Here is a 26,897-nt window from a genome sequence, read left to right on the forward strand (position 1 = left end):
TAAATTCCTTAAATATTTTTATAATTAAATAGTAAAAATGGTTTATTATTTCCCTAAGAGGTTATTAAATGTTTGAATTTGTAGCATACGATTTATTTTGCTTACATTAAAATTAATATATATATATATATATATCAATAGTAAAATAATATTTTCAGTGATTATTATGTTTAAATTTATAAAAAAAAATTAAAATATTAAACTAATTGAGATAAATGTAACATACCATATGTAACTAAAATCTGGAACAAAATAAAAATACCAGTTGTATTGTACCTTAATAAGGTTTTTAATATTATATATTTTATTATATGCATCATTGGTTGATTTAGTTAAATATTTAATATTTTAAACATGTTTTGATTGCAAAAGCATAATTATAACTTTAGATCAAACGGTGTGCCGGTACCATTAGAAGGAAGCTCCTGACTGTTTTGATTGTGGTGCTGTTGTTGACCTTCTGCAGTTGAACATGTAAACAATGGCAAAGAAGCCCCCGCCGCAGTTTCATGGGAAAGCGCCGGTGCATGTGCTTTCAACAGGGGCAGGGAAGAGGATGAAAGCGGCGTTGAAGAAAATGAAGTTATGTGATTAAGAAGTTATAGAGGTTCTACCGGTACAATATAAGAAGGCGAAGACATGTTAAGGAATGGAACTAAGTTTTGAAACAGTTTGGTTGGTCCTGCGTTTGAGTTTGGAAGAACTTTTACTTAAAGTTGCATCCTTTGGCTTAGTGTCTAAGCAATCCACAAATGAAATACCTAAACAAAATTAACCAAGTATTTGAAAATGTTTATATTTAATTTAGTATTGTTTCCCCCGCGAACCGCGGGGGTCAGAATCCTAGTGGAAATAACAGAAAAAAAAATGTCCGGATAAATTTTCGGGAGTTTGAACCCGACGTCAATTGAACACGCAACCTTCTGATCTGGAGTCAGACGCGCTACCATTGCCCCACGGATCCGGACGCCAAACAGTAGGAGTTAGCTTAATTGACCTATGAAGAAATTTTAGTTTTAGGTTATTCAAGTGTTGTGTATTTCGTTTTCAAAGATCGATCCAAAACGTATTACATGAGATCGTGTAGATTGCTTGAAAACTGAATTCATTTTATAACCTTTCCGGAAAACTCATTCGAGAAGAAAGAGTAAAGATTCATCTATATACAATGAATAAATCTAACTCTAGTTCTAAGAACAAAATGGTGAATAATCATCAATGAAGCCGAGAAGTAACATTGATAAAAGTATCTTCAGGACAAGGGATCGTTAAGCCACCCATTGGATGATCGAACCCAAACTCTTCTTCGGCTTTACTGAGAAGAGCTTGAAACGAAGGTTGGCTCAAGTATGAGATTGGCACCACATATCTCTTCTTCTGGCTCTCTCCTACGTACACCGCAAGAAACCCTTTAGGTGGTGCCGCCATGGTTGCTCTTTTGCTTGTAGAAGCTGTTGATGTTACAGAGCGGCCAAGAATCTTCTTTGCACCCAATAAACTTCTCACCAAAGCCATTTCTGAAAGTTTGAATTCTTTTGAAGAGATGTATGAAAATATAAGGTGATTGGATTGCTTGTTGTTGGTTGATGATAGAAAGAATGAGTTATGTGTATATATAGAAATATCAATGAAGATAATGAGTTGCAATCCTCTCTGAAAAATCGTTGAAACTTGTGGTGTTGAAGTGTGGGACAAGCTACCACAATTTCACATGGTTCTGTCTTTCGCATCTGGAAAGAAATGCATTAATGCAATTTGTCTGCTTGGATAATCTCCAACGGCAATTCACAAGGGCTTGTTTTCTCAATGTTTCTTTGAATCCATAGTAATCAAGTGGTTGGTTGTTTGGCCTATTCTCTAAACTCTGAGGTCGAAATGGATTTAATAAGAACTAAAAGTAGGGACCTGTTGTTCTTCAACAGCAGAACATAACAACAAGTCCCTGTCAGTACTAATTATGTTTTTATTTGATTAAATATGACATTAATATTTATGTAAATTTTTTTATACAGGTGTCTCTCAGTTCATCATTTCAGGAGAACAATAAATATTTAGGCCTTTAAGCTTTTGGTAGAAAAAAAATGAAAAGCAGAGTACGGAAGATAAATTTTGATCAAATCAAGGATTTTGTTTCTGACATTGTTACGTGAGTTGAAAGACTGATATAGTTAAACCAGCAGATAACCTAGAAGGAAGGGAAGCAGAGGAAATCTCAAGAAACATAACAAGATTTTCTAGAAGATTATGGGTTATACATAAGCTGTAAGAGCCCTCACTATATTAGTTTCTACATGATTCTTGTCCTACAACTTCATAGCAGAATGAACTTTACAATTACACAGGATACTTAATAAATTAAACAACCTCTTAAACTGAGAGATAATACCCTAAATGAAGAATTTTGTTTGGTTGATAAAAAGAACTGACTAATAGTAAGGCGATCCGTTTAATTTCATCTCTTTGCACTGCTCAGCCTTCTTTGTTAATTTAAAGCCTTCCAATTTGGTTAAACAGCAACTAAAGTATAATTTAAGGTGTTGTCATTCTTTTTTCAATGTTTGATCCAAAATGCATAAATATAAAATGAATCATTATTGTGTAACAGAATAATGGTATTTACTTCCAAAAACTTTTAGAACAACTCTTTCAAGAAGAAAGAGTAAAAAAAAATCTCCTCTATTTACAAGGAACAAGTCTAACTCTAATTCTAAGAACAAAATGATGGATAATCATCACTGAAGCCGAGAAGTCACAGTGATGAAAGTATCTTCAGGACATGGGATCGTTAAGCCACCCATTGGATGATCGAACCCAAACTCTTCCTCGGCTTTACTGAGAAGAGCTTGAAATGAAGGCTGGCTCAAGTAAGAGATTGGCACTACATATCTCTTCTTCTGACTTTCTCCTATGTACACCGCAAGAAACCCTTTTGGTGAAGCCGAGGTTGCTCTTTTGCTTGTTGCAGCTCCAAGAATCTTCTTTGCACCCAATAGACTTCTCACCAAAGCCATTTCTAGTTTTTTTTTTTTTTTGAAAGTTTGAATCCTTTTGAAGCTTCTGATCAGAGCATGTTTATTGCTAAAACCCTTTAAGGGTCTCTTAAGTGGTCATAATGAAGAAAAAATTAAGTGGACCAGAGAGAACAGAGACAGAAAGAGAGAGAAATAGAGACAAAAGAAGAAAAGCAACCGAAGCAACGACCCTTCTAGTGCTTAATTAAGCAACATCCCTTCTCTTTTTTTTTCTTTTTTCTTTTCTTTTAATTACAAAATATCCTAAGCAACCTACTTAAGCTACTGCAATAAACATGCTCTGAAGATGTTATGAAAAGGTTCAGGTTATTGGATGTATTGCTTGTTTGTTGGTTGATGATAGAAATAACGGGTAGTGTGTATATATAGAAAGATCAACCAATGAATTGAAACTCTCTGAAAAATCTTTGAAGCTTGTGGACTTGAAGTGTGGGACAGACTAGAGCAGGGTTTCACATGGTTCTGTCTTCACCAACTGAGAAAGTTGTAGTTTAATGCAATTTGTCTTGATGAGATTATTAACTAAGTGTGGGATAATAAACTAAAAACAAATGCAATTCACAAGGGCTTGTTTTCTCAATGTTTGTTTAGATAAGACATATGTTATTGTCAATAATAAAGACCAGCAAGTTTCTGTTCTTCATGTTCTGCGGTGATCATATTCCCTCATCTCTGTGGTCTAAACGGATTTATTTAATAATAACTCAAAGTGGGGATTTTAAGTTTCTCAACAACAGAACAACAAGTCTCTGTCACACGTTAACTTGTTCTTTGATGATATCCGCAACTAGGATCACAGGACAGTTATACGTAAAAAATGAACATCTCGTTAGGTTTAGTTTCTTGTCATCTATCATATCTAGAAGACTGAACCATGTGAAACTTTGGTTGATTATGTTCATCATCAATCTATTTATACATCCGGAGACAGAACCAAGTATTCAAATCACCAAGTAGTAAATAAAGCAAATCCAAACCTGAATCTGAGCATCTATAACATTTTTTCAGAAGCTTCAAATTTTAGTTTTCCAGACACGAGAAATGGCTTTGTTCAGAGGTCTCTTGGGTGCAAAGAAGATCATTGGCGTTTCTGTAGCGGTTACAAGCAAACAGACCGTTTCAGCGCCAAAGGGGTTTCTTGCAGTGTACGTTGGTGAAGACCAGATCCAGAAGAAGAGATATGTGGTGCCAATCTCATATTTAAACCAGCCTTCTTTTCAAGCTCTTCTCAGCAAATCCGAAGAAGAGTTTGGATTCGATCATCCAATGGGTGGCTTGACAATCCCCTGTCCTGAAGATACCTTCATTAGTGTGACGTCAAGGTTTCAATGATGATGTTCCAAAAGAAGAAAAAACTAACGTTAGTTAGAGATATAATCATCCAATGTAAATATGTTAACGTTTTACAATGTGAAAGAGTTAAATAATATGAATAGTTTCAGAATGCTTTTTCTCCCAAGTTAAATGAATGTGCAACCAAAACACAAACAATGAAAAGCTAAAAGAGGTTTTTTCTCTCTCTTTGGTTCTCTGTTTACAATCCACCATTGATTATGCTTTCTTCAAAACTTAATCGTTTTCTTACGTATGCTACTATGGTTTTATTTCCTCTTTCTTGATTCTTTGTTCTTTTTCTTCTAAATCTTTATAGCATGCAGACAGCATGCAGACAGCAGACCAATGTTTTCGCTCTTCATGTGTCGTCGTAACTCGTACGTGTTAGTGTTAACACATATTTTCGGTTATAATAAATTGAGTTCAAACTATATTGTACTCCTAGTAGAACCGGGTGAAAGGTAGCAAAACCGGAGGGTAAATCTTGGGATGGAAACAAAAATTTCCGGATTAATGTTCGGGATTTTGAACCCGACGTGAATCGAACACGCAACCTTCTGATCTGGAGTCAGACGCGCTACCATTGCGCCACGGATCCGGATGTCTAATACCCTCACATATACTTATCTAACCTTGATTTGATATAATACAAAGTTAGGGTTCCTTCGTTTTCAACGATCGATCAAAAATGGTGTCTATTGCATGAAAATGACATTCACCTTGTAAACATTTAGAACAACTCTTTCAAGAAGAAAGATAAAAAAGTCATATATTATACAATGAATAAGTCTACTTCAAGAATAAAATACTGGAAAATCAGTTATTCATCACTGGATCCTAGAAGTCACATTGATGAAGGTATCTTCGGGACAAGGAATGGTTAAGCCACCCATTGGATGATCAAACCCGAACTCTTCCTCGGATTTACTGAGAAGAGCTTGAAATGAAGGCTGGCTCAAGTATGAGATCGGCACCAAATATCTCGTCTTCTGACTCTCTCCTACGTACACAGCCAGAAACCCTTTTGGTGGTGCCACTGAGGCTGCTCTTTTGCTCGTTGAAGCTCCTGCGGTGTAGAGGCCAAGAATCTTCTTTGCACCAAGTAGACTTCTCATCAACGCCATCTCTTTTTTTAAAGTTTGAAATTTTTTTTTGAGGCTTTTGAAGATGTATGAAAAGCTTCAAGTTGATGGATATGTTGCTTCCTGTTTTTTTTTTTTTTTTTTTTTTAATTGAAGATATCCTTTCCAAAATATTCTTACATCACAAAAGTACGTAATGAAAGGTAAAGAAAGAGCAGAAGAAGAAAAAATGATGGTTTAAAATGATAGAAAGAGCACAAGAGAAGATGCCTTCAATGATTATAGAGAAGGAGAGCTATGGCTGGAAGTATTGGAACCAAAGATGAAGGTATGAAACGCCAGCCATAGTGGACGAATGGGTACCCATCCGAGACAACCTTTCCTTTTGATCCAAGCCATGGAGCTTGGCTCTTAAAATTGTTTGAAGCTCTTTCAACAGGGAAGTAACAGACCTTGAAGTTGCAGTGTGGATCCTTGTGTTTCTTTCTTTCCAAATAAGATAAACTGCCGCCTGGAAAATGATCTTACACAATACCTTAAGCTTTGCATTAGTCGTAAAGGACCTGAGCCACACCAGATTATGCTCAAAGCTATTAGGTGGTGAGAATGGAGCTGCTTGAAACAAAAAATTCCAAAGGTCCAGCGAGAACGAACAAGCGAAGAATAAGTGATGAAGACTCTCATCAACCGTATCGCAAAGAGGACACAAAGGAGTAACATCTAAACCCCACCTTCTTAGCTTATCTCGAGTCGGCATTCTATCACGAGCAGCAACCCACGTGATAAATGTATGTTTCGGAATATTTCCTTGGAACCAAACCGACGAGAACCAGTCAACAGGAGGTGGCATCGGGTGCAAAGTACTCCAAGTTAAAGCAGAGGAAAAGACAGCAGGAGGTGAATGCAAAGTATTACGCCAGAGAAAAATATTCGGGAGAGAAGAGTTTATTTCAGCAGGCAAGTCAGGAAGACAAGCTCGCAGCAGAAGAAGAGTGGGATGTCTTCCCCTTGGCCTAGACCAAGCACCCCTCGAAGCAGCCTGTTTGACAGTAAGCATAAAGCGTATGCCAGTAACTCTCGGACCGTTTGCCCCTGTAAGGTTAATCAAAGGTCCTAAACCTGTCCAATTATCATGCCAAAAAGAGGCAGTATTCCCAGAATGAACCTGACATACCAAGAAAGGCCTTGCCAACTCCCGGAGCTTAATCAGCCGTCTCCATATCCAGGAGCCATTTCCCGTGGAGACAGTTCTGGATGTTGCTTCCTGTTTGTTGATGATATAAAGAAAGGGTTATGTGTGTATATAGAAAGATTAATGAATGAGTTTGAAAAGTCCTTGAAACATGTGGTCTACAAGTGTGGGACAGGCTATAGAACATGGTTCTGTCTTTAACATCTCTAAAAGATGCATTAAAGCAACTTGTCTACTTGGATAATCTCCATATCCAGTTCACAAGGGCTTGTTTTCTCAATGTTTCTAAAGAAAGAATCCTTTATTTTACTTATAATTGTCATGTGTGATCCTAATATTATCAAAGAACAACTTGAACGGTGGAATAGACTTCTTGTTATGGTTGTTGAGAAACTTCAGGTCCCATTTAGTTCTTATTAAATCCATTAAGACCACAGATATGAGATAATAGGAAAAATAAACAACCATAGAACGTGGAAGAAAGAACCTTGCTGGTCTTTGTTATTGACAGTGGCATATGTATCATCTAAAGCTTTTTGAGACAACAAGCCCTTGTGACTCATCTATCATCAAGACAAATTTCATTAATGCATCTTTCCATAGTTTTTAAGACAGAACCATGTGATCTGCTCTGGTCTGTCCCACGATCCAAGTCCACAAGTTTCAAAGTTCTTTTCTATGAGATTTCAACTCATTCATTGATCTATCTATATATACACACGAGTCATTCTTTCTATCATTAACCAAAAACAAGCAATTCAATAACTTTAATCCTTTCATACATCTTCAAAAGATTCAAAAGAACTCAAACGTTCAGCAACAAAAGTAAAACGAAATGGCTTTGGTGAGGAGTCTATTGGGTGCAAAGAAGATGCTTGGAGCTGCAACAAGCAAAAGAGCAACCTCGGCTGCACCAAAAGGGTTTCTTGCAGTGTACGTAGGAGAGAGCCAGAAGAAGAGATATGTGGTGCCAATCTCATACTTAAGCCAGCCTTCGTTTCAAGCTCTTCTCAGTAAATCAGAAGAAGAGTTTGGGTTTGATCATCCAATGGGTGGCTTAACCATCCCTTGTCCTGAAGATACTTTCATCAATGTTACTTCTAGGCTTCAGTGATAATTGTCCAACATATTGTTCGTCTAGTTAGAAATAGATTTGTTCCTTGTAGATAGAGGATTTTTTTCTCTTCTTCTTGAAAGAGTTGTTCTATAACTTTTTGAAGAGAATGCCACAGATACGAAGATCTATGTGAATGCCATATAATTTTTTGAAAAACCATACAATTTTTTTAAAACACACCAGAGAATCATTACAAAGCATGAAGAACAAAAACCATGTTGCTTGTATTCCACTCAACCTGATAAACACATGAAACACATAACCACGTGAAACTCTGTTCTTTGTACATCACAAGTTTCAGCTCAGTAACGTCTCTCGGCTCCAAAAAAATGATATCGTCATAAAACAGAGTTAATCTTTGTAAATAGATAGACACCTTTTCCATTTACTTCTGAAGAGAGTTTGTTGCAGAGTATACGAAATTCAATGTTAAATCGGTATTTGATCATACAAAAACATTAAGAAAAACTTCCCACAAAATCAGCAGATTTCGTTTGTCAATCGGGTAAAATGTGTAATGTGTTACTGAATGCTTGCTCTGTCTTACTTCTAGCAAATGTCATGTGATCCAACGTATCCAAAACATTGAGCTGACCGAGCCATACCGAAGCTGTAAAAATCTGTCTCAAAACGAGGTATCCTCTGGAAACAAGTGGTCTTTGGGGTCATTACTGAGATGGTAATCTTAAGATTAGAAGCTAATTTGTCATAAGAGATAAAAAGCTAATTTGTCATAAAACAAGAATCTTATATTGGTTTGGGTCCTTAGAAATATGGCATAGACATTTGAGATTTTTAAATTATAACCTCTTGAATAACTCTTTTTCACAAAGAAACAGGAAAACTGTTAACATATTTACATTAAATAATTCTATATCTAACTTGGGCTAACTAATGTCAGTTTCTTCTTCTTTTGGAACATCTTCATTGAAGCTGGGAAGTCACATTGATGAAGGTATCTTCAGGACAAGGAATCGTCAAGCCACCCATTGGATGATCAAATCCAAACTCTTCCTCGGATTTGCTGAGAAGCGCTTGAAACGAAGGCTGGTTTAAGTATGAGATTGGCACCAAATGTCTCTTCTTCTGGACCTGGTCTTCACCAACGTACACTGCAAGAAACCCCTTTGGTGCTGAAAATGTCTTTTTGCGTGTAACCGGTACAGAAAAGTTAATAATCCTCTTTGCACCCAAGAGACCTCTAAACAAAGCCATTTTCTTGTGTCTGGAAAATTGAAATTTGAAGCTTCTGAAAAAGGTTAGATGCTCAGATTCAAAGTTTGGATTGCTTTAATTACTACTTGGTGATTTGAAGACTTGGTTATGTCTCTGGATGTATAAATAGATTGAAGGCATGGGACATACACAAAGAGAGTATCACATGGTTCTGTCTTCTAGAGATGATAGATGACAAGAAACGAAACCTAACGAGCATCATCTGTTTGTTTTCTCATGTCTGACTAATCAATGAAGAGAAGAAATGAAGGTACTCAATTTTTCTTACGTATAACTGTCCTGTGTGAACCTAGTTGTGGATATAACCAGAGAACAACTTGACCTGTGAAAGAGACTTGTTGTTCTGTTGTTGAGAAACTTCAGGTCCACACTTATAGTTCTTATTAACTAAATCCATTTAGACCACAGAGTCATGAGGGAATATGATCACCACAGAACATGAAGAACAGAAACTTGTTGGTCTTTATTATTGACAATGGCATATGTCTTATCTAAACAAACATTGGGAAAACAAGCCCTTGTGTATTGCATATTGAGTATGTCTTTAATATATTGTCCTACTTATATCAATCAAGACAAATTGCAATAAACTAAAGGTCTCCAAATGCAAAAGACAGAACCATGTGCAACTGTGTTCTCGTTTGTCCAACGCTTCAAGACCACAAGATTCAAAGATTTTTCAAAGTCTTCAACTCATTCACTACTCTATATATAAAACACAAATCCCACTCTTTCAATCATCAACCAACAACAGCAATCCAATAACTTGAATCTTTTCATACATCTCTTCAAAAGAGTTTAAAATTTCAGACAAAAATAAAGTACAAATGGCTTTGGTTAGAAGTCTATTGGGTGCAAAGAAGATTCTTGGTCGTTCCGTAACAGCAACAGCTTCTACAAGCAAAAAAGAAACCATGGCTACGCCAAAAGGGTTTCTTGCGGTGTACGTAGGAGAAAGTCAGAAGAAGAGATATGTGGTGCCAATCTCATACTTGAGTCAGCCCTCATTTCAAGCTCTTCTCAGCAAATCAGAAGAAGAGTTTGGGTTCGATCATCCAATGGGTGGCTTAACGATCCCTTGTCCTGAAGATACTTTCATCAATGTTACTTCTCGGCTTCATTGATGATTATCCATCATATTGTTCATCTAATTAGAGATAGACTTGTACCTTGTAAATAGAGGATTTTTTCTCTTCTTCTTGAAAGAGTTGTTCTATAATTTTTTGAAAGTGAATGACATAGACACAATTCGCTCAATAATCTTTAATGTCTTGTGCTCTTATTTGATCATTACTTCATTCGGTGTGTCTCTGCATTCAACATAAATCATTTTTGAAAATATGGAAAAAAAAAACTAATCAGATTATCATTACAAAGCATGGAGAACAAAACCATGTTGCTTCTGAAACACAAAAACTGAGTGAACCTCTTTGTTGAGAAATAAAAAACTATGTGAAACTCTTTTCTTTGAATATCACAAGTTTCAACTTTGTAATAACGTTCTTTTAGCTCCAAAATAATGATCTAGTCATCAAACAGAGTTAATCTTCTACAGAGAGTTTGTTGCAGAGAATATGAAATTCAGTGTAAATTCGGTATTTAATCATACAAAACATTAAGGAAAATTTTCAATATAATCAACAAATTTTGTTCGTCAATCGGGTTAGATGTGTAATGCGTTCACTGAATGATTACTCTGTCTTTCTTCTAGCACTTTTCATGTGCTCCAGTGAAACCTGAACGCTGAGCGGATGGAGCCATACCGAAGCAGTAAACATGTCTTAAACATCTAGCAATTTGATTGTGCAGTGAGATCACTGAGATGGTAATCTTCAGATTAAAAGCTAACTTGTACTAAGATAAGAATATTACTGAAGATATAACATACTACCCTTATGGCCATATATTGGTTTGTGTCTGAAAACAGATATGGATACATAGACAATTGTGTACGCAAGAATGATGAAATTTTTATCATTGAATAACCATTGCTTTACAGAGAAATATGGAATACACATTTGAGCTTTGTAATCTCTTGAATAACTTTCTTTCACAAAGAAAGAAGAAAAAGTTAACATATTTTTTTAAAAAAAATGGTAAAACAGTTAACATATTTACATTGAATAATTCTATCTCTAACTCGGGCAAACTAATGTCAGATCTTTATTCTTCTAGAACATTACTGAAACCGGGGAGTCACACTGGTGAAGGTATCTTCAGGACAAGGGATTGTCAAGCCACCCATTGGATGATCAAATCCAAATACTTCCTCGGATTTATTGAGAAGAGCTTGAAAAGAAGGCTGGTTTAGATATGAGTCTGGCACCAAAAATCTCTTCTTCTGGACATTGTCTTCCCCAACGTACACCGCAAGAAACCCCTTTGGCGCTGAAACTGTCTTCCTGCTTGTAGCCGCTACAGATACGCCAATAATCCTCTTGGCACCCAAGAGACCTCTGAACAAAGCCATTTCTTGTGTCTTGAAATTTGAAGCTTCTGAAAGAAGTGTTAGATGCTCAGATTCAATGTTTGGATTGCTTTCTTTACTACTTGGTGATTTGAAGACTTGGTTCCTGGATGTATAAATACATTGATGGACTGACAATTACCCTGGAACCATTGAAAGTATGGGACATACACAAACAGAGTTTCACATGGTACTGTCTTCTAGACATGATTGATGACAAGAAACGAAACCTAACGAGATGTTCATTTTTTACGTATAACTGTCATGTACTCCTGAGTGATCCTAGTTGTGGCTATAATCAAAGAACAACTTAACGTGTGACAGAGACTTGTTGCTGTGTTGTTGAGAAACTCCAAGTCCCCACATTGAGTTCTTATTAATTAAATCCATTTAGACCACAGAGATGATGGAATATGATCACCACAGAACATGAAGAACAGAAACTTGTTGGTCTTTATTATTGACAATAACATATGTTTTATCTAAACAAACACTGAGAAAACGAACCCTTGTGAATTGCATCTGTTTTGAGTTTATTGTCACACACTCAATTAATAATCTCACCAAGACAAATTTCATTAAATTAGAACTTCCCCAGTTGGTAAAGACAGAACCATGTGAAACTCTTCCCTAGTCTGTCCCACACTTCCAAATAACATGATTCAAGGATTTTTCAGAGAGGTTTCAATTCACTCGTTGATCTTTCTATATAAACACATCACATTACACAGTATTTCTATCATCAACCAACAAACAAGCAATACATCCAATAACTTGAACCTTTTCATAACATCTTCAGAAGCTTCAAAAGGATTCAAACTTTCAAAAAAAAACTAGAAATGGCTTTGGTGAGAAGTCTGTTGGGTGCAAAGAAGATTCTTGGAGCTGCAACAAGCAAAAGAGCAACCTCGGCTGCACCAAAAGGGTTTCTTGCGGTGTATGTAGGAGAAAGTCAGAAGAAGAGATATGTGGTGCCAATCTCATATTTGAGCCAACCTTCGTTTCAAGCTCTTCTCAGTAAAGCCGAGGAAGAGTTTGGGTTCGATCATCCAATGGGTGGCTTAACGATCCCATGTCCTGAAGATACTTTCATCACTGTGACTTCTGGGCTTCATTGATGATTATCCATCATTTTGTTCTTAGAATTAGAGTTAGACTTGTTCCTTGTAAATAGAGGAGATTTTTTGTTACTTTTTCTTCTTAAAAGAATTGTTTGAAAAATGTTGGAAGTAAATACCATTATTCTGTTATAGACACAATCATGATTCATGTTATATTTATGCATTTGGAGCAAACATGGAAAAGAGAATGACAACACCAATTGAAAAACTAATTAAATTATACTTTAGTTGCTGTTTAACCAAATTATCATCCATTGAAGGCTTCAAATTAACAAAGAAGACTGAGCAGTGCAGAGAGATGAATTAAACGAATCGCCTTAATATTTGTCGGTTCTTTTTATCAACCAAACAAAATTCTTCATTTAGGGTATTAGCTCTCAGTTTAAGAGTTTGTTTAATTCATTAAGTATCCGGTTTAATTGTAAAGTTCATTCTGCTATAAAGTTGTAGGACAAGAATCATGTAGAAACTAATATAGTGAGGCTCTTACAGCTTATGTATAACCCATAATCTTCTAGAAAATCTTGTTATGTTTCTTGAGATTTCTCCTACTTCTCTTCTTTTTAGGTTTTTTTTTTGTAACACAACATTCATTAATTAAAAGAGTCATGTGGTCGAGCCACCAGATACAACGCATAGGGCCTGTTTCGCCAAGCGATCAGCCTCAGAGTTTTTTCCCCTAGGAATCCAACAAAAGGTAGAGAATTCGAAATGAAGACAAGAAATTCTAATATCAGCCACAATTCCATAAAATTCTGTCGGTTCCACCGTTGCGTTCAACGCCTTTATAAGTTGAGCTGAGTCCGATTGGAATATGACTTGCTGGAGCCCCAGTTCCTTACTCTTCTTCACTGCCTCACGCATTGCCAAGGCTTCCGCCACTAGGGGCGAGCTCACGAGTTTGGCTGATCCCTGAAACGACAGAGTTTCCCCTGTTTGCTTGATGATCCATCCTATCCCGGAATTCTTGGTTGCACCATTCCAAGCTGCATCGGTTTGTATGACAGAGCTGTGTGATGGCACAGTTATCTGTGCTCGTGGGATCTTCTTTTTTTTTGAATGAATGTAAAATTTATTCAGCCAAAACTGTGTTACATCTGGTGCTACTGTTTTATTTTTGTACAAAGAATCAAAAAATCAGAGACTCTATTGTTTAAACCTCCTCTCAGCCTTCTCGTGATCCAAACCAAGTCATGAGACCCTCTTCAAGATATTTATGCCCTTTGCCTTTAACTGCAAGAAGCTTCAGCCTGATTGCCTTGTCAATGAACTTGACCAACACTGCCACATCGTGTGACTCCTCACCATGCCTACGCGAATTTCTCTCCCTCCAAATCGTATGCACAGTTGCTTAGCTATACCTAAAGAGAAAGGTCTCAGTTGGATTGTAGCCGGGATTTGCTATAATACCAATAAGATCATTCCAATCTGCTGTGTATCTGTCTCGCATGATACCCCCCACAAGCTTTTTCCACACCTGCTCTGAGTAGTGACACTCAAAGAAGAGATGGGCGCAGGACTCTTGAGCAACATTGCATAGAACACAAGTGGTATTAAGCCCATCACACCACTGTTGTATACGATCAAGTGTTTGAAGCCTTCCCCTAATAGCAATCCAAAGTAAGAAAGAGTATTTTGGAGTGGACTGAGAGAACCAGACTCCTTTGCTCCATATGCATGGTTGGTGGTTTCCTCGTATCTGCTCCCAAGTTCTCTTAGTGGAGAAATCAGAGACAAATCTGTCGTCTGCTTGTTTCCACATTGCAATATCCTCTTCCTGATTTGCAATAAGGCGAATTGCATTTAGCTCCTCTTCCACTTCATTCAAAATGCTCAGCCGGTGGCTTCTTCTTCTTCTTCTCTGTCTTAAAGCCTCAGCCACACTAGCATTCTCAGATATACCCAAATCAATAATGCCCCGATCTCCTATCATTCCCTTGAGGCTTCCAAACTTCGACCATTGATCATGCCAAAAAGATGTTTGCTCGTGGGATCTTCGCCTTGCTTCCTTCCTTGTTCTGGGCGTTGAGCCATTCCTTTGCTGCTACAATTGCCTTTGTGGTAACATCTTTCGGAGAGCAGATCTTATTATTAAAGATCAGGTTATTACGAGCTGTCCAGATTGCCCAAATGATCCAAGGTGCTAGCTGCCCATCGACAATGCCCACAGGTGGTAAGCATGGGTTCTCTATTAATCCCATCCAGGTAGCTTCCAAATCTATTAATCCTCTCCTATCAAATCTCCTTACCAACGGAGTTTCCTCCCAGACTTTATCAGCAAAGTCACATTTAAAATCTCTTCTTTTTAGGTTATCTGCTGGTTTTAACTATATATCAGTCTTTCAACTCACGTAACAATGTCAGAAACAAAATCCTTGATTTGATCAAAATTTATCTTCCGTACACTGTTTTTCTTTTTTTTTTCTACCGAAAGCTTAGAGGCCTAAATATTTATTGTTCTACTGAAATGATGAACTGAGAGACACTTGTATAATAAAATTTACATAAATATTAATGTCATATTTAATCAAATAAAAACATAATTAGTACTGACAGGGACTTGTTGTTATGTTCTGCTGTTGAAGAACAACAGGTCCCTACTTTTAGTTCTTATTAAATTCATTTCGACCTCAGAGTTTAGAGAATAGGCCAAACAACCAACCACTTGACTACTACGGATTCAAAGAAACATTGAGAAAACAATCCCTTGTGAATTGCCGTTGGAGATTATCCAAGTAGACAAATTGCATTAATGCATTTCTTTCCAGATGCGAAAGACAGAACCATGTGAAATTTTGGTAGCTTGTCCTACACTTCAACACCACAAGTTTCAACGATTTTTCAGAGAGGATTGCAAAACTCATTATCTTCATTGATATTACTATATATATACACATAACTCATTCTTTCTATCATCAACCAACAACAAGCAATCCAATAACTTTATATTTTCATACATCTCTTCAAAAGAATTCTAACTTCAAAAGAATTGAAACTTTCAGAAATGGCTTTGGTGAGAAGTCTATTGGGTGCGAAGAAGATTCTTGGCCGCTCTGTAACTGCGACAGCTTCTACAAGCAAAAGAGCAACCATGGCGGCACCACCAAAAGGGTTTCTTGCGGTGTACGTAGGAGAGAGCCAGAAAAAGAGATATGTGGTGCCAATCTCATACTTGAGCCAGCCTTCGTTTCAAGCTCTCCTCAGCAGATCTGAAGAAGAGTTTGGGTTCGATCATCCAATGGGTGGCTTAACCATCCCTTGTCCTGAAGATACTTTCATCAGCATAACGTCTCGGCTCCAATGATATGATTATTCACCATTTTGTTCTTAGAACTAGAGTTAGATTTATTCATTGTATATAGAGGAATCTTTACTCTTTCTTCTCGAATGAGTTTTCCCGAAAGGTTATAAAATGAATTCAGTTTTCATGCAATCCACTTGAATAACCTAAAACTAAAATTGCTTCAGAGCTCAATTATGTTAACTCCCAATTATTAGCATCCGGATCCGTGGCGCAATGGTAGCGCGTCTGACTCCAGATCAGAAGGTTGCGTGTTCGATTCACGTCGGGTTCAAACTCCCGAACATTAATCCGGATATATTTTTTTCTGCTATTTCCGTTTTTTCCTTTAGTAAGGCTTTCCATATGATTCAAGAAAAGTGAAATCCAACTAAGAGTATGACTGGTTTCCCGCTATGTAGCGGTTGTTGGCGTTTTGCAAAAATCACTCAAACTGTTATAAACCGCTTCAAATCGCTCTAAACTTCATAAATTTAAAAGCTGGTTCCAGCTGGCGTTTGCGGTTGCGGAAGGATAATTTTTTTTTTTTTAAATAGTATAAATACAAAAATTAAATATTCAATAAAAAAATTAAATTGGAATTATAAAAATACTAAATATATCTATTATATTTTAATTAATATTATAAATTTTTAAAATAAAAATATTTTCTATAATTTTTAAAATTTTAAAACTATAACTTTTTAAATATAATTTTTATATTTATTATAATTTTTATATTTTTATAATTACATAAAAATGTAAATATTGTTAATTTATTATTTAACCGCTGCTGCATTTGGTAGTTAACTAGTTATAAGTATCCCGCAAACGCACCAATTTCTAACCGCAGAACCAATCGTACAAATCTCTTAAAACCGCTAGAAACCGCAACCACCCGCATCCGCAAACTCCCGCAACCGCTGCGTTTGAACCAGTTAGCTCCAAGTAAAATACATCATGAATATATCAGAATTTTAAATATTATATGTTTTGTTTTCCAAACTTTAAACTTACCACTAACAATCCTAAGAGTACAACAAATTATATTTAATATAGTTTTTAATATATAAGATGTTGTAGTAAATGATCTATAGCTATTTACTAAACTTTCAGAATCCCTTCATTTTGCTAAAAATGTGGGGTATTCAAAATAATTTCCATTATTACATACATTTTGAAATTTCTTAGTTCTGACTTGTTTAATCTCAAGTTGATGTTGTCCAAAAGAAATAAAAAATACAGTTGATATTGGTTTTTAAATTTATTCTTACAATGCTAAGTTATATATGATTTTATTCGTTAAAAAAAAGATTGTATTCGATAAGTTAAAATTCAAAATATTTAACTTTTTGTCGTCAGAAACTGATAATGCACATTCCACAATAGGGGATTTCAGTTCAAATTATGACACAGGCTATATTAATAGAAAACTAATGTTAATTTTTCTTCTTTTGGAACATCATCATTGGAACTGAGACGTCACAGTAATGAAAGTATCTTCAGGACAAGGGATTGTCAAGCCACCCATTGGATGATCAAATCCAAATGCTTCCTCGGATTTATTGAGAAGAGCTTGAAAAGAAGGCTGGTTTAGATATGAGACTGGCACCAAAAATCTCTTCTTCTGGACCTGGTCTTCCCCAACGTACACCACAAGAAACCCCTTTGGAGCTGAAACTGTCTTTTTGCTTGTAGCCGCTACAGATACGCCAATAATCCTCTTAGCCACCCAAGAGACCTCTGAACAAAGCCATTTCTTGTGTCTTGAAATTTGAAGCTTCTGAAAGAAGTGTTAGATGCTCAGGTTAAAGGTTTGGATTTCTTGGTGAATTGAAGACTTGGTTCTGTCTCTGGATGTATAAATAGATTGATAAAAGGACTAACAGCCACCGTGGAACCATTGAAAGTATGGGACATGCACAAGTAGAGTATCACATGGTTTTGTCTTCTAGATATGATAGATTGACAAGAAACTTAACCTAACGAGCACTATCTTTTTGTTTTCTCATGTCTGTATAATAAATAAAGAGAAGAAGTGACCTACTCAGTTTTTAATGTATAAGTGTCCTGTGTGAACCTCGTTGTGTGTGGATATAATCAAAAGAACAACTTAACATGTGAAGGAGACTTGATGTTCTGTTGTTTAGAAACTTCAGGTCCCTACTTTGAGGTCTTATTGATAAAATCCATTTAGACAACAGAGATGAGGGAATATGATCACCACAGAACATGAAGAACAGAAACTTGCTAGTCTTTATTATTGACAATAGCATATGTCTTATCTAGACAAACATTGAGAAAACAAGCCCTTGTGAATTGCATTTTCGTTCTCAGTTTATTGTCCCAGACTCAATTAATAATCTCATCAAAGAAAATTGCATTAAACTAAAACATAGCCATGTGAAACTTTGCTGTAGTCTGTCCTACACTTTAAGACCACAAGTTTCAAGGACTTTTCAGAGAGGTTTCAGTTCATTCATTGATCTTTCTATATATATACACACCACATTACCCATTCTTTCTATCATCAACAAGCAATATTTCAAAACTTGAATCTTTTCATAACATCTTCAGAAGCTTCAAAAGGATTCAAACTTTCAGAAGAAGAAGGAAAAAAAACTAGAAATGGCTTACGTGAGAAGTTTATTGGGTGCAAAGAAGATTCTTGGCCGCTCCGTAACAGCAGCTGCCCCAACAAGCAACAGGGCCGCCTCTGCGGCACCAAAAGGGTTTCTTGCGGTGTACGTGGGAGAGATGCAAAAGAAGAGATATGTGGTGCCAATCTCATACTTGAGCCAACCTTCGTTTCAAGCTCTTCTCAGCAAATCCGAAGAAGAGTTTGGTTTCGATCATCCAATGGGTGGCTTAACGATCCCTTGTCCTGAAGATACTTTCATCGCTGTGACGTCTAGGCTTCAATGATAATTATCCAACATATTTTTCTTCAAGTTAGTTGTAAATAGAGGATGTTTTATTTTTCTATTTCTTCTTGAAAGAGTTGTTCTAAAGTTTTGAAAGTAAATACCATTGAAAAAGAAATAACAACACCCACTTAACAACTATTTAAATCATACTTTAGTTGCTGTTAAATTAAACTACATTATCCGTGGCTCGATTTAACCTAATTATCCTCCATTGAAGTCTTTCAACTAACAAAGAAGACTAGGCAGTGCAAAGATATGGAATTAAACGGATCACATTAAAAGTTAACTCTTTTTCAAATTCCTCTCCAGTTTAGCAGTATCCAGCGGGTAATTCTCTTCACTGCTCGTCCACCCACCGGGTTCTTCCCCCGACTCGGGTCGGAGGGACCGCCGTGAGCCGCTAATTCTCGCCGGAATCTTCCCCTGCAGCATGTATTATGAAGCATCTCAACATTTTACTGAAGACAGATCGATTCAACAGAGTTGTTAAAGGCTTGTACCGCTGGGCCTGACGAAACTCGATTTTGAATCACTTGTAGAATACCAGTGAGTACTGGTCGCTTCGGTTCAGAGCTTCATGGAGTTGTCGCAGATATCTTTTCTTGTATTTCCGCTTTTGAGTTTGTGTGTTTCGCGTGGATCCCTTGTGAGAGGAACATGTTTGCGGATGCTTTAGCCAAAGATGCATTGACTGCATCGGGACAATTTGTGGTTGATGGAGCTGTTAATGCCCTCAACTAACTTCTCGTTCTTTTAATATAATCGGTGTTTCAAAAAAAAAAAAACGGATCACATTAATATTCGTCCCTTCTTTTTAGCAACCAAACAAAATTGTTCATTTAGGTTGTTAGCTATATCAGTGTAAGAGTTTGTTAATTAAATAAGTATCATGTTTAACAGTAAAGTTCAATCTGCTAGAAAGTCGCAGTACATGAATCTTTGCCTTAGCTCTTACATCTTATGTATAACCCACAATCTGCATAGAAAATGTCATTCTTGTTCTGTTTCTTGGGATTTCCTCTGTTTCTCTCCCTATAGACTATCTACTGGTTATACTATATATCAGTCTTACAACTCACGTAACAGTGAGGGAACCAAAATCACTGATCTGATCAAATTTATCTTCACTACTCTGTTTTTCCTTTATCTATCAAATCTCAAAGACCTACATATTTATTGTTCTCCTGAAATGATGAATTAAGAGACACTTGTGTATTTTTTTACTTAGGAAAGCAATGAAGAGCTGTTAATCAATCAAACATCCATTTCTTGATTAATATCTCAAATAGAGAATCGTGTGAAATGCTGTTAGTGTAGACAATAAGTTTCAACTCTATTTCATTGATTCCTTTGTACATCGAGAAACAAAACAACCTCATATCATTAACACCCGAACAATCCAAAATAATTCAAGATGAATATATATATATATTCAAAAAGCTTTCTGCAATTAGCATATTAGATTCAATGCTTTGACAACAAAAATTGACAATTCACATTGAGCTTTGTAGTCTCTTGAACAACTCTTTTCTCACAGAGAACCAATGAAAAAGGTTGATATATTTACATTGAATCATTAAATCTCTAACTCGGGCTACATAACGTTAGATCTCTCTTCTCTTCGGATCACTTTCCCTTTAGCAGAGAAGTAACTGTGATGAAGGCATCTTCAGGACAAGGGATCGTTAAGCCACCCGTTGGATGATCGAACCCATACTCTTGTTCAGATTTACTTAGCAGATCTTGAAACGAAGGCTGGTTCAAATACGAGACAGGAACTACATATCTCTTCTTCTGGACCTGATCCTCACCAACGTACACCGCAAGAAACCCTTTTGGTGTAGTAGCCGTTACAGAGCGGCTCAAGATCTTCTTAGCACCCAATAGACTTCTCACCAAAGCCATTTCCAACTATATTTTTTTTGTCTGAAAGTGTGAACTCTTTTGAAGCTTTTGAAGAGATGTATGAAAAGATTCAAGTTAATGGATTGCTGATTGTTGGTTGATGATTGAAAGAGTGGGATATGTGTATCATATATAGAGCAGTGAATGAGTTGAGGACTCTCCGAAAAATCTTTGAAACTTGTGGTCTTGAGGCGTTGGACAGACAAGAACTGAGTTGCACTTGTACATGGTTCTGTCTTTAGCATTTTGAAACTTCTAGGTTAATGCAATTTGTCTTGATTGATGATGCCTTTGTCGTCCTGTCTTATCTCCCAACAAAATTTGTCTCCGACAGTGACTTCACCCCGAACCAAACACTGACCCTTCTGATTAAAACCTATCATAATCTTCTTTGAGTAACAACTGTCAAGTGTGATCCTAGTTGTGAATATAATCAAAGAACAACTTAACTTGTGATAGAGACTTGATGTTCTGTTGTTGAGAAACTCCAGGTCCCTACTTTGAAGTCTTATTAATTAAATCCATTTACTACAGAGATGTGAGAATATGATCACCACAGAACATTAAGAAGAGCAACTTGCTGGCCTTTATTATTGACAATGGCATACGTCTTATCAAAAAAGCATTGAGAAAACAAACCCTTGTGCATTGCATATGTGTATGTTTTTTTAATTTATTGTCCTACATTCAATTAATTATATCATCAACCAAGACAAATTGCATTAAACTCAACCTTTCCAAATGCTAAAGACAGAACCATGTGCAACTCTGTTCTCTTCTTCTGTCCAACGCCTCAAGACCACAAGTTTCAAAGATTTTTCAGAGAGTCTTCAACTCATTCACTGATCTATATATAATACACATATCCCACTCTTTCCATCATCAACCAGCAAGCAGCAATCCAATAACTTGAACATTTTCATACATCTGTTCTAAAGCTTCAAAGGACTTCAAACTTTCAGACAGAAAAAAAAAAACAGAAATGGCTTTAGTGAGAAGTCTATTGGGCGCAAAGAAGATTCTTGGCCGAGCAACAGCTTCTACAAGCAAAAGAGCAACCATGGCGACACCACCTAAAGGGTTTCTTGCGGTGTACGTAGGAGAGACTCAGAAGACAAGATATGTGGTGCCAATTTCTTACTTGAGCCAGCCTTAGTTTCAAGCTCTCCTCAGCAATGGGTGGCTTAACCATCCCTTGTCCTGAAGATACTTTTGTCAGCATAACGTCTCGGCTCCAATGATGTGATTTTTGACCATTTTTGTTCTTAGAATTAGAGTTAGACGTTATTCAATGTATATAGATGAATGTTTATACTTTCTTCTCGAAAGAGTTTCTCGAAAAGTTATAAAATGAATTCGGTTTTTCATGCAATGCAATTAACATGATCATGTCAAATACGGTTTGGCTCCATCTTTGAAAACGAAATACACAACATTGGAAGAACCTGAAATTATAATTATTTCACATTGAATTAAGCTAATTAAACATCCGGATCCGTGGCGCAATGGTAGCGCGTCTGACTCCAGATCAGAAGGTTGCGTGTTCGATTCACGTCGGGTTCAAACTCCCGAACATAATCCGGATTATTTTTTCTTTTTGTCTCCAGATTTGTTGTTCGCATTTGCTGAGCTCGTTCGTTCCACTGTCTTGGTTCGGTAATCTAATTTCTCTAAACCGAAAGGCTTAATTACCGGTTTAGAATCTTCGGCTCAGTTTTTGTCCGAAAGACGCCAGTTAAGATATTGATGATGTTGTTAAAGAATTATCTTTGCGTTGTTACCGTGCAAGAGGACACAAGCTTATCAAATCAATAGGAGACGCTGGCGCACGAGTTGGGTGTAGAGATTTACATCAGAGACCATAGCAGGAAGTGAAATTGTATATTGGCATCTTGTTTGAGACATAAGTCATAACAATGTAAACCAGTAAGTGAGCTCAAGTTTTCTTTTGAAAAATGAAACAATAGAGTTTTAAACAAGACACAAACCATTGAAGGTAGCAAGAAGATTTAGAAACCATAAAACGACTTAATAAACTACTGTTGCAGAAGTAGCCAGGATTTTTCATTGCTGAGATTGTAAGCCATTGATACAGTACGCTACCAGAAACAAGGTTCAATCCATATATCATCCTAGGTTGCAGGAGAGCTTCCGAATCTTTTAACACCTCAAGTGATACAATAGTCCACTTTGAGCCTATCCTCTCCATGTGTTTCTGTAGGATGAGTTATCGCGAAGAGAAGCATCGTGAGGCTTGTACTCCATCACATAAGCATGAGGCAGCTTCAAGTGGCGCTTGATTGAGTCTCTCAACCCCATCACTGCCTGTTCACAGAAAAACATGGCACTGAATAAGTATACCGAACAAAAGAAAGGAGATCTTCTTTGTGAACAGTTTTCTCACCTGATGATCAGAAGCATTGCGATTCCATACACTAATGATGTCCTCATTGATGCGGACACTCAGCACTGCCCCACAAATGTTTTCAGCATCATCAAGCTGGTCGCCTACCAACGCAAGAAGCTGAAGACAAAACAAATAAATGAAAAGGGTTATAACATGATTCCCAGATAAGTATGAAACATGAACAGCTGAAAGAACATTTATGTAAATACTCAACAGAAACGCCCGCGCACAAGAAAAATGAACTCACCAGATCCTCCCAGAAGCGAGCAGAGACAACTTTGGAGAAACGTATGATCCACTTTCCTCCATTGCAGTTGGCACCATCCTGAGAGAGACGAACTTAGCTTAAGAGATAAAACTTTTGATGCATAAGAGTTCTTCTTCCTATAACATATGGGGGAACACGTACCTCCCACAAGGGGCGAATCCCATCCTTGAAGAAATGAAGGTCTGTTGGGTTAGGCAAGAGAGAAGAACGAGCAAGGTGACAGTAACTGGCCCAAAACCCTTCAACCTAGGTACATCATACCAAATCCAGATCTCAGTTAAATCAACAAGATAAGATTGCAAACAGCTTCAAGAATGGAGTATTTTGTTGAGCTTACAGTGCTGAATTCAACAATCTTCTTAATGTTATCCTCGTAAGAAGTCTGGCTCCTGACCCCAGGTGTTCGACGTGTGTACCAAATCGCAAACTTGTACTGCAAAATTTTCCAAGATACAACAAGAAAACGTAAGAGCCACTGAGCTAGTAGTATACAATCTTAAGCTAAAGCAGACGAAGAATGCTCAACAATGATATCAGAATCTGAATCTTTCCACTACCCAATAATCCAATCTTGGACGCACAAGGAGCAAAGTTTTTTTTTTTTTTTTTTGCAAAGTTTCAGCTAAGATCAGATCAAATTGAAAAAAATGAGGAGCTTTTGTATAATCTTAAACTTAAGCATACGAAGAATCCTCAACAATGGTGTAATCTCATGTTCGCAAACCCTAATTTCACAAGAAATATAGATTTCAAAATCCGAATCTTTCTACTACCATACATCAGTATCTCAATCTCGCACAAGGAGTAAAGTTTCCGCTAAGATCAGATTCAAAATTGAAGATTAAATGGAAGATAAGGAATAGAGGAGAGACCCGTAGAGGATGAAGACCATCCTTGAGCTCGCGAGAGTAGCGTTCATCGGAAAAAGAGTCGGTGACATACTGCGACTTGATGGTGTCAATGTTTGCGGATTCTTTTGCGTCTCTGATCTCATCGTCCCTCCGCTCCGTAATCTCCATTTTAGGGATGCTGGTTTCAAATCCCTAATTATCTAATCTAACCAAGAAGGAGAAAGAGGGTGAGAAGGAGAACTCTTTTTGACTACAGTGTCCTTTCAAATTACACAGAGGTCAACTAATGGGCCCTGTTGGGTTCTTATAGTGGGCCTCAAAAGAATTTAGTTTTTTCGGGTCAGGTCGTTAGTTTTTATTCTTTAATTAACAAAACAAATCATTTGTTAATGAAATAATTTACTCTGTTAATTTTTCTGTAAACTTTTGATTTTTTTTTAGCTGTAGCCTGTAGTATAAAAGCTTACATTCATTCTTAAGTAAAATATTTCTTTTTTTGGTAAATTAGCAGCAAATTTAGAGTTGTTAGGTATGTAAACATAAACCAACATCAACTAAAAACATAAATCTTTTTAATTAGTCTTGATCAATCTCTTGTGTCTGAAAAAACAACTGATAATAAAAATTTATAATCCCAAATGAAACATTGTTTTATAATCCCAAAAAATGAGAAGAGTCACACAGCCAATCCTAGACATAAACAAATGAAACATTGGTTTATAATCCCCAAAATTTAAGAAATAATTTACATAACTATATATATAGACTTCCAAACTTGAAAAATATTTTTTTAAATAAATTTTCTGTTGCCCAAAAATCTCAAAATTAGCTATGCATGCACGTACTAAGAAGACTCACTAAAACAAGAAGCTTCCAAGAAAGAGCAAAGAACGCACTTGCACCGGTCTCGTTAGGAAAATCTACTTCCCATTCTGCATAAAGGGTGACTTGAAAATATTTTAATATCCATGTTCTTTTGCTGGACGCAGCATTGGCGTCGGCGTCACAAAAATATAAGAGGATGAAAACTGACACGTCAGCAACATGTTAAACCAATAGAGTTAGAGGATGTCAATAATCGACGCTAGCCGCAGGTCAACACGTGTTTAGAAGACGCTGATAAATACAGCGACAATGAAATCGAAGAAAAGTCGAGTTGCGACAGTCGCCGGCGAAACTGTATAACGACGCTGCACTTAGATTTCTTTTTTTGTTTGATAAATTTTGATCGCAGCCGCGGAAAGCCGTGTCCAGCAAAAGAACAGGGGTATTATCGATGAGTTTAGTTAGGTTGCTTGACTTTTTATGGACATGTTTTTTCATAACTTTGGAGTTCCTGTCTCTGTATCACTCTATGTAAATCACGTTTTGCTTCTTTTTGAGTACTTTTCTTTCTTTCTTCAATATTCTTGTCATGTGTCCACTTCATTTTGTCTATATGGACTAATATCAACGGTTTAGTTTAAATGGTGCTAGAGGTGGACACTTGGGTCGTATATGTGAAACAAACGATATGATTACACTAAGAGACACTTTTTGAATTTCTATTACACCTAGAGACACTTTTTAAATGTGACACACTTTGTTGTGGGCCAGCAAAAGATTGTGGACAATTTTGTCCTTAATGGAAAAGACACTTGTGGATGAGTGATTTGTGGACGAGTGATGCGTGGTTGAGTGATTTGTGGACGGGTGATGTGTGGATGAGTGATGTTAATGTGTTTATAATAGATAACGTGGACAAACTCTATGTTTTGATTCCATAAAACTATACAACAATACGTGGACATGGACTCATGTTACTAAAATTATACCATAAAACGTGGACAAGGACTCTATTATCTCCAATACAAACACTTGGCTTATTTAGCTCAATTGATAAATTATCTGCAATTAAACTTCAATCAAAATGAGAAAGAGATGATATTGTGAGTATGAGCGGAGAAAAAAATCGAAGAAGTGTTTACTTTTTGTCGGAGAGTAATAGATCTTGCATGTCATAGATTTCTGATCTAAAGAATTTGCGCTTTGTCATGATGTGGATGGATGTAATTTTGATTAGAGTTGAATTTAGATTCTGAGATGATAAATGGAATCGAAAGAATATTGTTCATGTCTACAACTAGTTTATAATTCTGTTAAGATGTTCATGTCCACAACTAATTTACAATTATGTTATTCATGCTTTGGTGTCCATGTCCACATTTTGTTTACACATTAATATATATAATATATATATATATATGAACATGGATCTTTAAAGATAGAGAATTTTATATATAGTTTATTATGAAAATTATTTTTGTTTAATATATTTTAGAACTTGAGATAAAAGTAAATAAATACATAAAGTAGAATAAGAAAAATAATAAAATGAAATAAGAAGAGGTGAGAGATTATCTTTAGTTTATGGTTATAAGAGTACTTTTGACAAAAGAAAATGTGTCTCAAGTGATAAGTGTCTTGTAGTGTAATTTGAACGTGGGAAAATGTCTCTAGATTGTAAAAAATTCGAAACAAACTTGGTGACTTGTGGATCACTCTGGTTCACATGTTGAAGTTTCGTTGCCTGTCGTTTCTGCGTATGTTTATGACACTAGAATCTCTACAAAAATCTTTTCTACTTAGGAATTATTAGTTGAGAAGCTTATACCAGTGTGATTCTATCATCTTCTGG

The 26,897-nt window shown here is 36.4% G+C and overlaps 13 protein-coding genes, 3 non-coding genes and 1 pseudogene across 16 annotated transcripts; 8 read left to right on the forward strand and 9 right to left on the reverse strand.

The window, feature by feature from the left end:
• Positions 1 to 1,088: 1,088 nt before the first annotated feature.
• LOC106380776 (auxin-responsive protein SAUR21) lies at positions 1,089 to 1,682 on the reverse strand. The gene has a single exon (XM_013820607.3). The coding sequence runs from the start codon at positions 1,513 to 1,515 to the stop codon at positions 1,216 to 1,218; it is 300 nt and encodes a 99-aa protein (XP_013676061.1). The 5' UTR covers positions 1,516 to 1,682; the 3' UTR covers positions 1,089 to 1,215.
• A 909-nt stretch (positions 1,683 to 2,591) lies between these two features.
• LOC125582473 (auxin-responsive protein SAUR21-like) lies at positions 2,592 to 3,011 on the reverse strand. Its single transcript, XM_048749213.1, has one exon. It carries the CDS (start codon positions 3,009 to 3,011, stop codon positions 2,733 to 2,735), a length of 279 nt encoding a protein of 92 aa, XP_048605170.1. The 3' UTR covers positions 2,592 to 2,732.
• Positions 2,592 to 5,491, reverse strand: LOC125582463 (auxin-responsive protein SAUR21-like). Its single transcript, XM_048749191.1, has one exon. It carries the CDS (start codon positions 5,489 to 5,491, stop codon positions 5,195 to 5,197), a length of 297 nt encoding a protein of 98 aa, XP_048605148.1. The 3' UTR covers positions 2,592 to 5,194.
• LOC106380790 (auxin-responsive protein SAUR21-like) lies at positions 2,592 to 9,099 on the reverse strand. Its single transcript, XM_048749200.1, has one exon. The coding sequence runs from the start codon at positions 8,971 to 8,973 to the stop codon at positions 8,683 to 8,685; it is 291 nt and encodes a 96-aa protein (XP_048605157.1). The 5' UTR covers positions 8,974 to 9,099; the 3' UTR covers positions 2,592 to 8,682.
• On the forward strand, positions 4,074 to 7,917 carry LOC106380781 (auxin-responsive protein SAUR21-like). Its single transcript, XM_048749204.1, has one exon. The coding sequence runs from the start codon at positions 4,074 to 4,076 to the stop codon at positions 4,362 to 4,364; it is 291 nt and encodes a 96-aa protein (XP_048605161.1). The 3' UTR covers positions 4,365 to 7,917.
• Positions 4,894 to 4,965, reverse strand: TRNAW-CCA. The gene has a single exon. It is a non-coding gene; the product is annotated as a tRNA-Trp (tRNA).
• Positions 7,477 to 7,917, forward strand: LOC106380791 (auxin-responsive protein SAUR21-like). The gene has a single exon (XM_013820619.3). It carries the CDS (start codon positions 7,477 to 7,479, stop codon positions 7,753 to 7,755), a length of 279 nt encoding a protein of 92 aa, XP_013676073.2. The 3' UTR covers positions 7,756 to 7,917.
• A 590-nt stretch (positions 9,100 to 9,689) lies between the features above and the next one.
• On the forward strand, positions 9,690 to 10,254 carry LOC106380785 (auxin-responsive protein SAUR21-like). Its single transcript, XM_013820614.3, has one exon. It carries the CDS (start codon positions 9,822 to 9,824, stop codon positions 10,116 to 10,118), a length of 297 nt encoding a protein of 98 aa, XP_013676068.2. The 5' UTR covers positions 9,690 to 9,821; the 3' UTR covers positions 10,119 to 10,254.
• Positions 10,255 to 10,954: 700 nt separating this feature from the next.
• Positions 10,955 to 12,007, reverse strand: LOC106380788 (auxin-responsive protein SAUR21-like). The gene has a single exon (XM_048749208.1). The coding sequence runs from the start codon at positions 11,462 to 11,464 to the stop codon at positions 11,174 to 11,176; it is 291 nt and encodes a 96-aa protein (XP_048605165.1). The 5' UTR covers positions 11,465 to 12,007; the 3' UTR covers positions 10,955 to 11,173.
• Positions 12,008 to 12,189: 182 nt separating this feature from the next.
• LOC106380777 (auxin-responsive protein SAUR21-like) lies at positions 12,190 to 12,735 on the forward strand. The gene has a single exon (XM_013820608.3). It carries the CDS (start codon positions 12,301 to 12,303, stop codon positions 12,577 to 12,579), a length of 279 nt encoding a protein of 92 aa, XP_013676062.2. The 5' UTR covers positions 12,190 to 12,300; the 3' UTR covers positions 12,580 to 12,735.
• A 2,716-nt stretch (positions 12,736 to 15,451) lies between these two features.
• LOC106432490 (auxin-responsive protein SAUR21-like) lies at positions 15,452 to 16,015 on the forward strand. Its single transcript, XM_013873328.3, has one exon. The coding sequence runs from the start codon at positions 15,587 to 15,589 to the stop codon at positions 15,884 to 15,886; it is 300 nt and encodes a 99-aa protein (XP_013728782.2). The 5' UTR covers positions 15,452 to 15,586; the 3' UTR covers positions 15,887 to 16,015.
• Positions 16,016 to 16,085: 70 nt separating this feature from the next.
• On the forward strand, positions 16,086 to 16,157 carry TRNAW-CCA. The gene has a single exon. It is a non-coding gene; the product is annotated as a tRNA-Trp (tRNA).
• Positions 16,158 to 17,091: 934 nt separating this feature from the next.
• On the reverse strand, positions 17,092 to 17,861 carry LOC125582485 (annotated as a pseudogene).
• Positions 17,862 to 18,331: 470 nt separating this feature from the next.
• LOC106380786 (auxin-responsive protein SAUR21-like) lies at positions 18,332 to 18,927 on the forward strand. The gene has a single exon (XM_013820616.3). The coding sequence runs from the start codon at positions 18,491 to 18,493 to the stop codon at positions 18,785 to 18,787; it is 297 nt and encodes a 98-aa protein (XP_013676070.2). The 5' UTR covers positions 18,332 to 18,490; the 3' UTR covers positions 18,788 to 18,927.
• Positions 18,928 to 20,232: 1,305 nt separating this feature from the next.
• On the reverse strand, positions 20,233 to 20,867 carry LOC106380792 (auxin-responsive protein SAUR21-like). The gene has a single exon (XM_013820620.3). It carries the CDS (start codon positions 20,692 to 20,694, stop codon positions 20,416 to 20,418), a length of 279 nt encoding a protein of 92 aa, XP_013676074.2. The 5' UTR covers positions 20,695 to 20,867; the 3' UTR covers positions 20,233 to 20,415.
• Positions 20,868 to 22,185: 1,318 nt separating this feature from the next.
• TRNAW-CCA lies at positions 22,186 to 22,257 on the forward strand. Its single transcript has one exon. It is a non-coding gene; the product is annotated as a tRNA-Trp (tRNA).
• A 368-nt stretch (positions 22,258 to 22,625) lies between these two features.
• Positions 22,626 to 24,487, reverse strand: LOC106380794 (eukaryotic translation initiation factor NCBP). The gene is made up of 6 exons (XM_013820621.3): positions 24,242 to 24,487; positions 23,707 to 23,802; positions 23,511 to 23,615; positions 23,349 to 23,426; positions 23,099 to 23,218; positions 22,626 to 23,019 (listed from the first exon to the last, which is right to left on the reverse strand). Exons 1-6 carry the CDS (start codon positions 24,386 to 24,388, stop codon positions 22,891 to 22,893), a joined length of 675 nt encoding a protein of 224 aa, XP_013676075.2. The 5' UTR covers positions 24,389 to 24,487; the 3' UTR covers positions 22,626 to 22,890.
• Positions 24,488 to 26,897: the final 2,410 nt, after the last annotated feature.

This window comes from Brassica napus, chromosome A2 (assembly GCF_020379485.1).
Source record: "Brassica napus cultivar Da-Ae chromosome A2, Da-Ae, whole genome shotgun sequence".
Lineage (NCBI taxonomy): Eukaryota > Viridiplantae > Streptophyta > Magnoliopsida > Brassicales > Brassicaceae > Brassica > Brassica napus.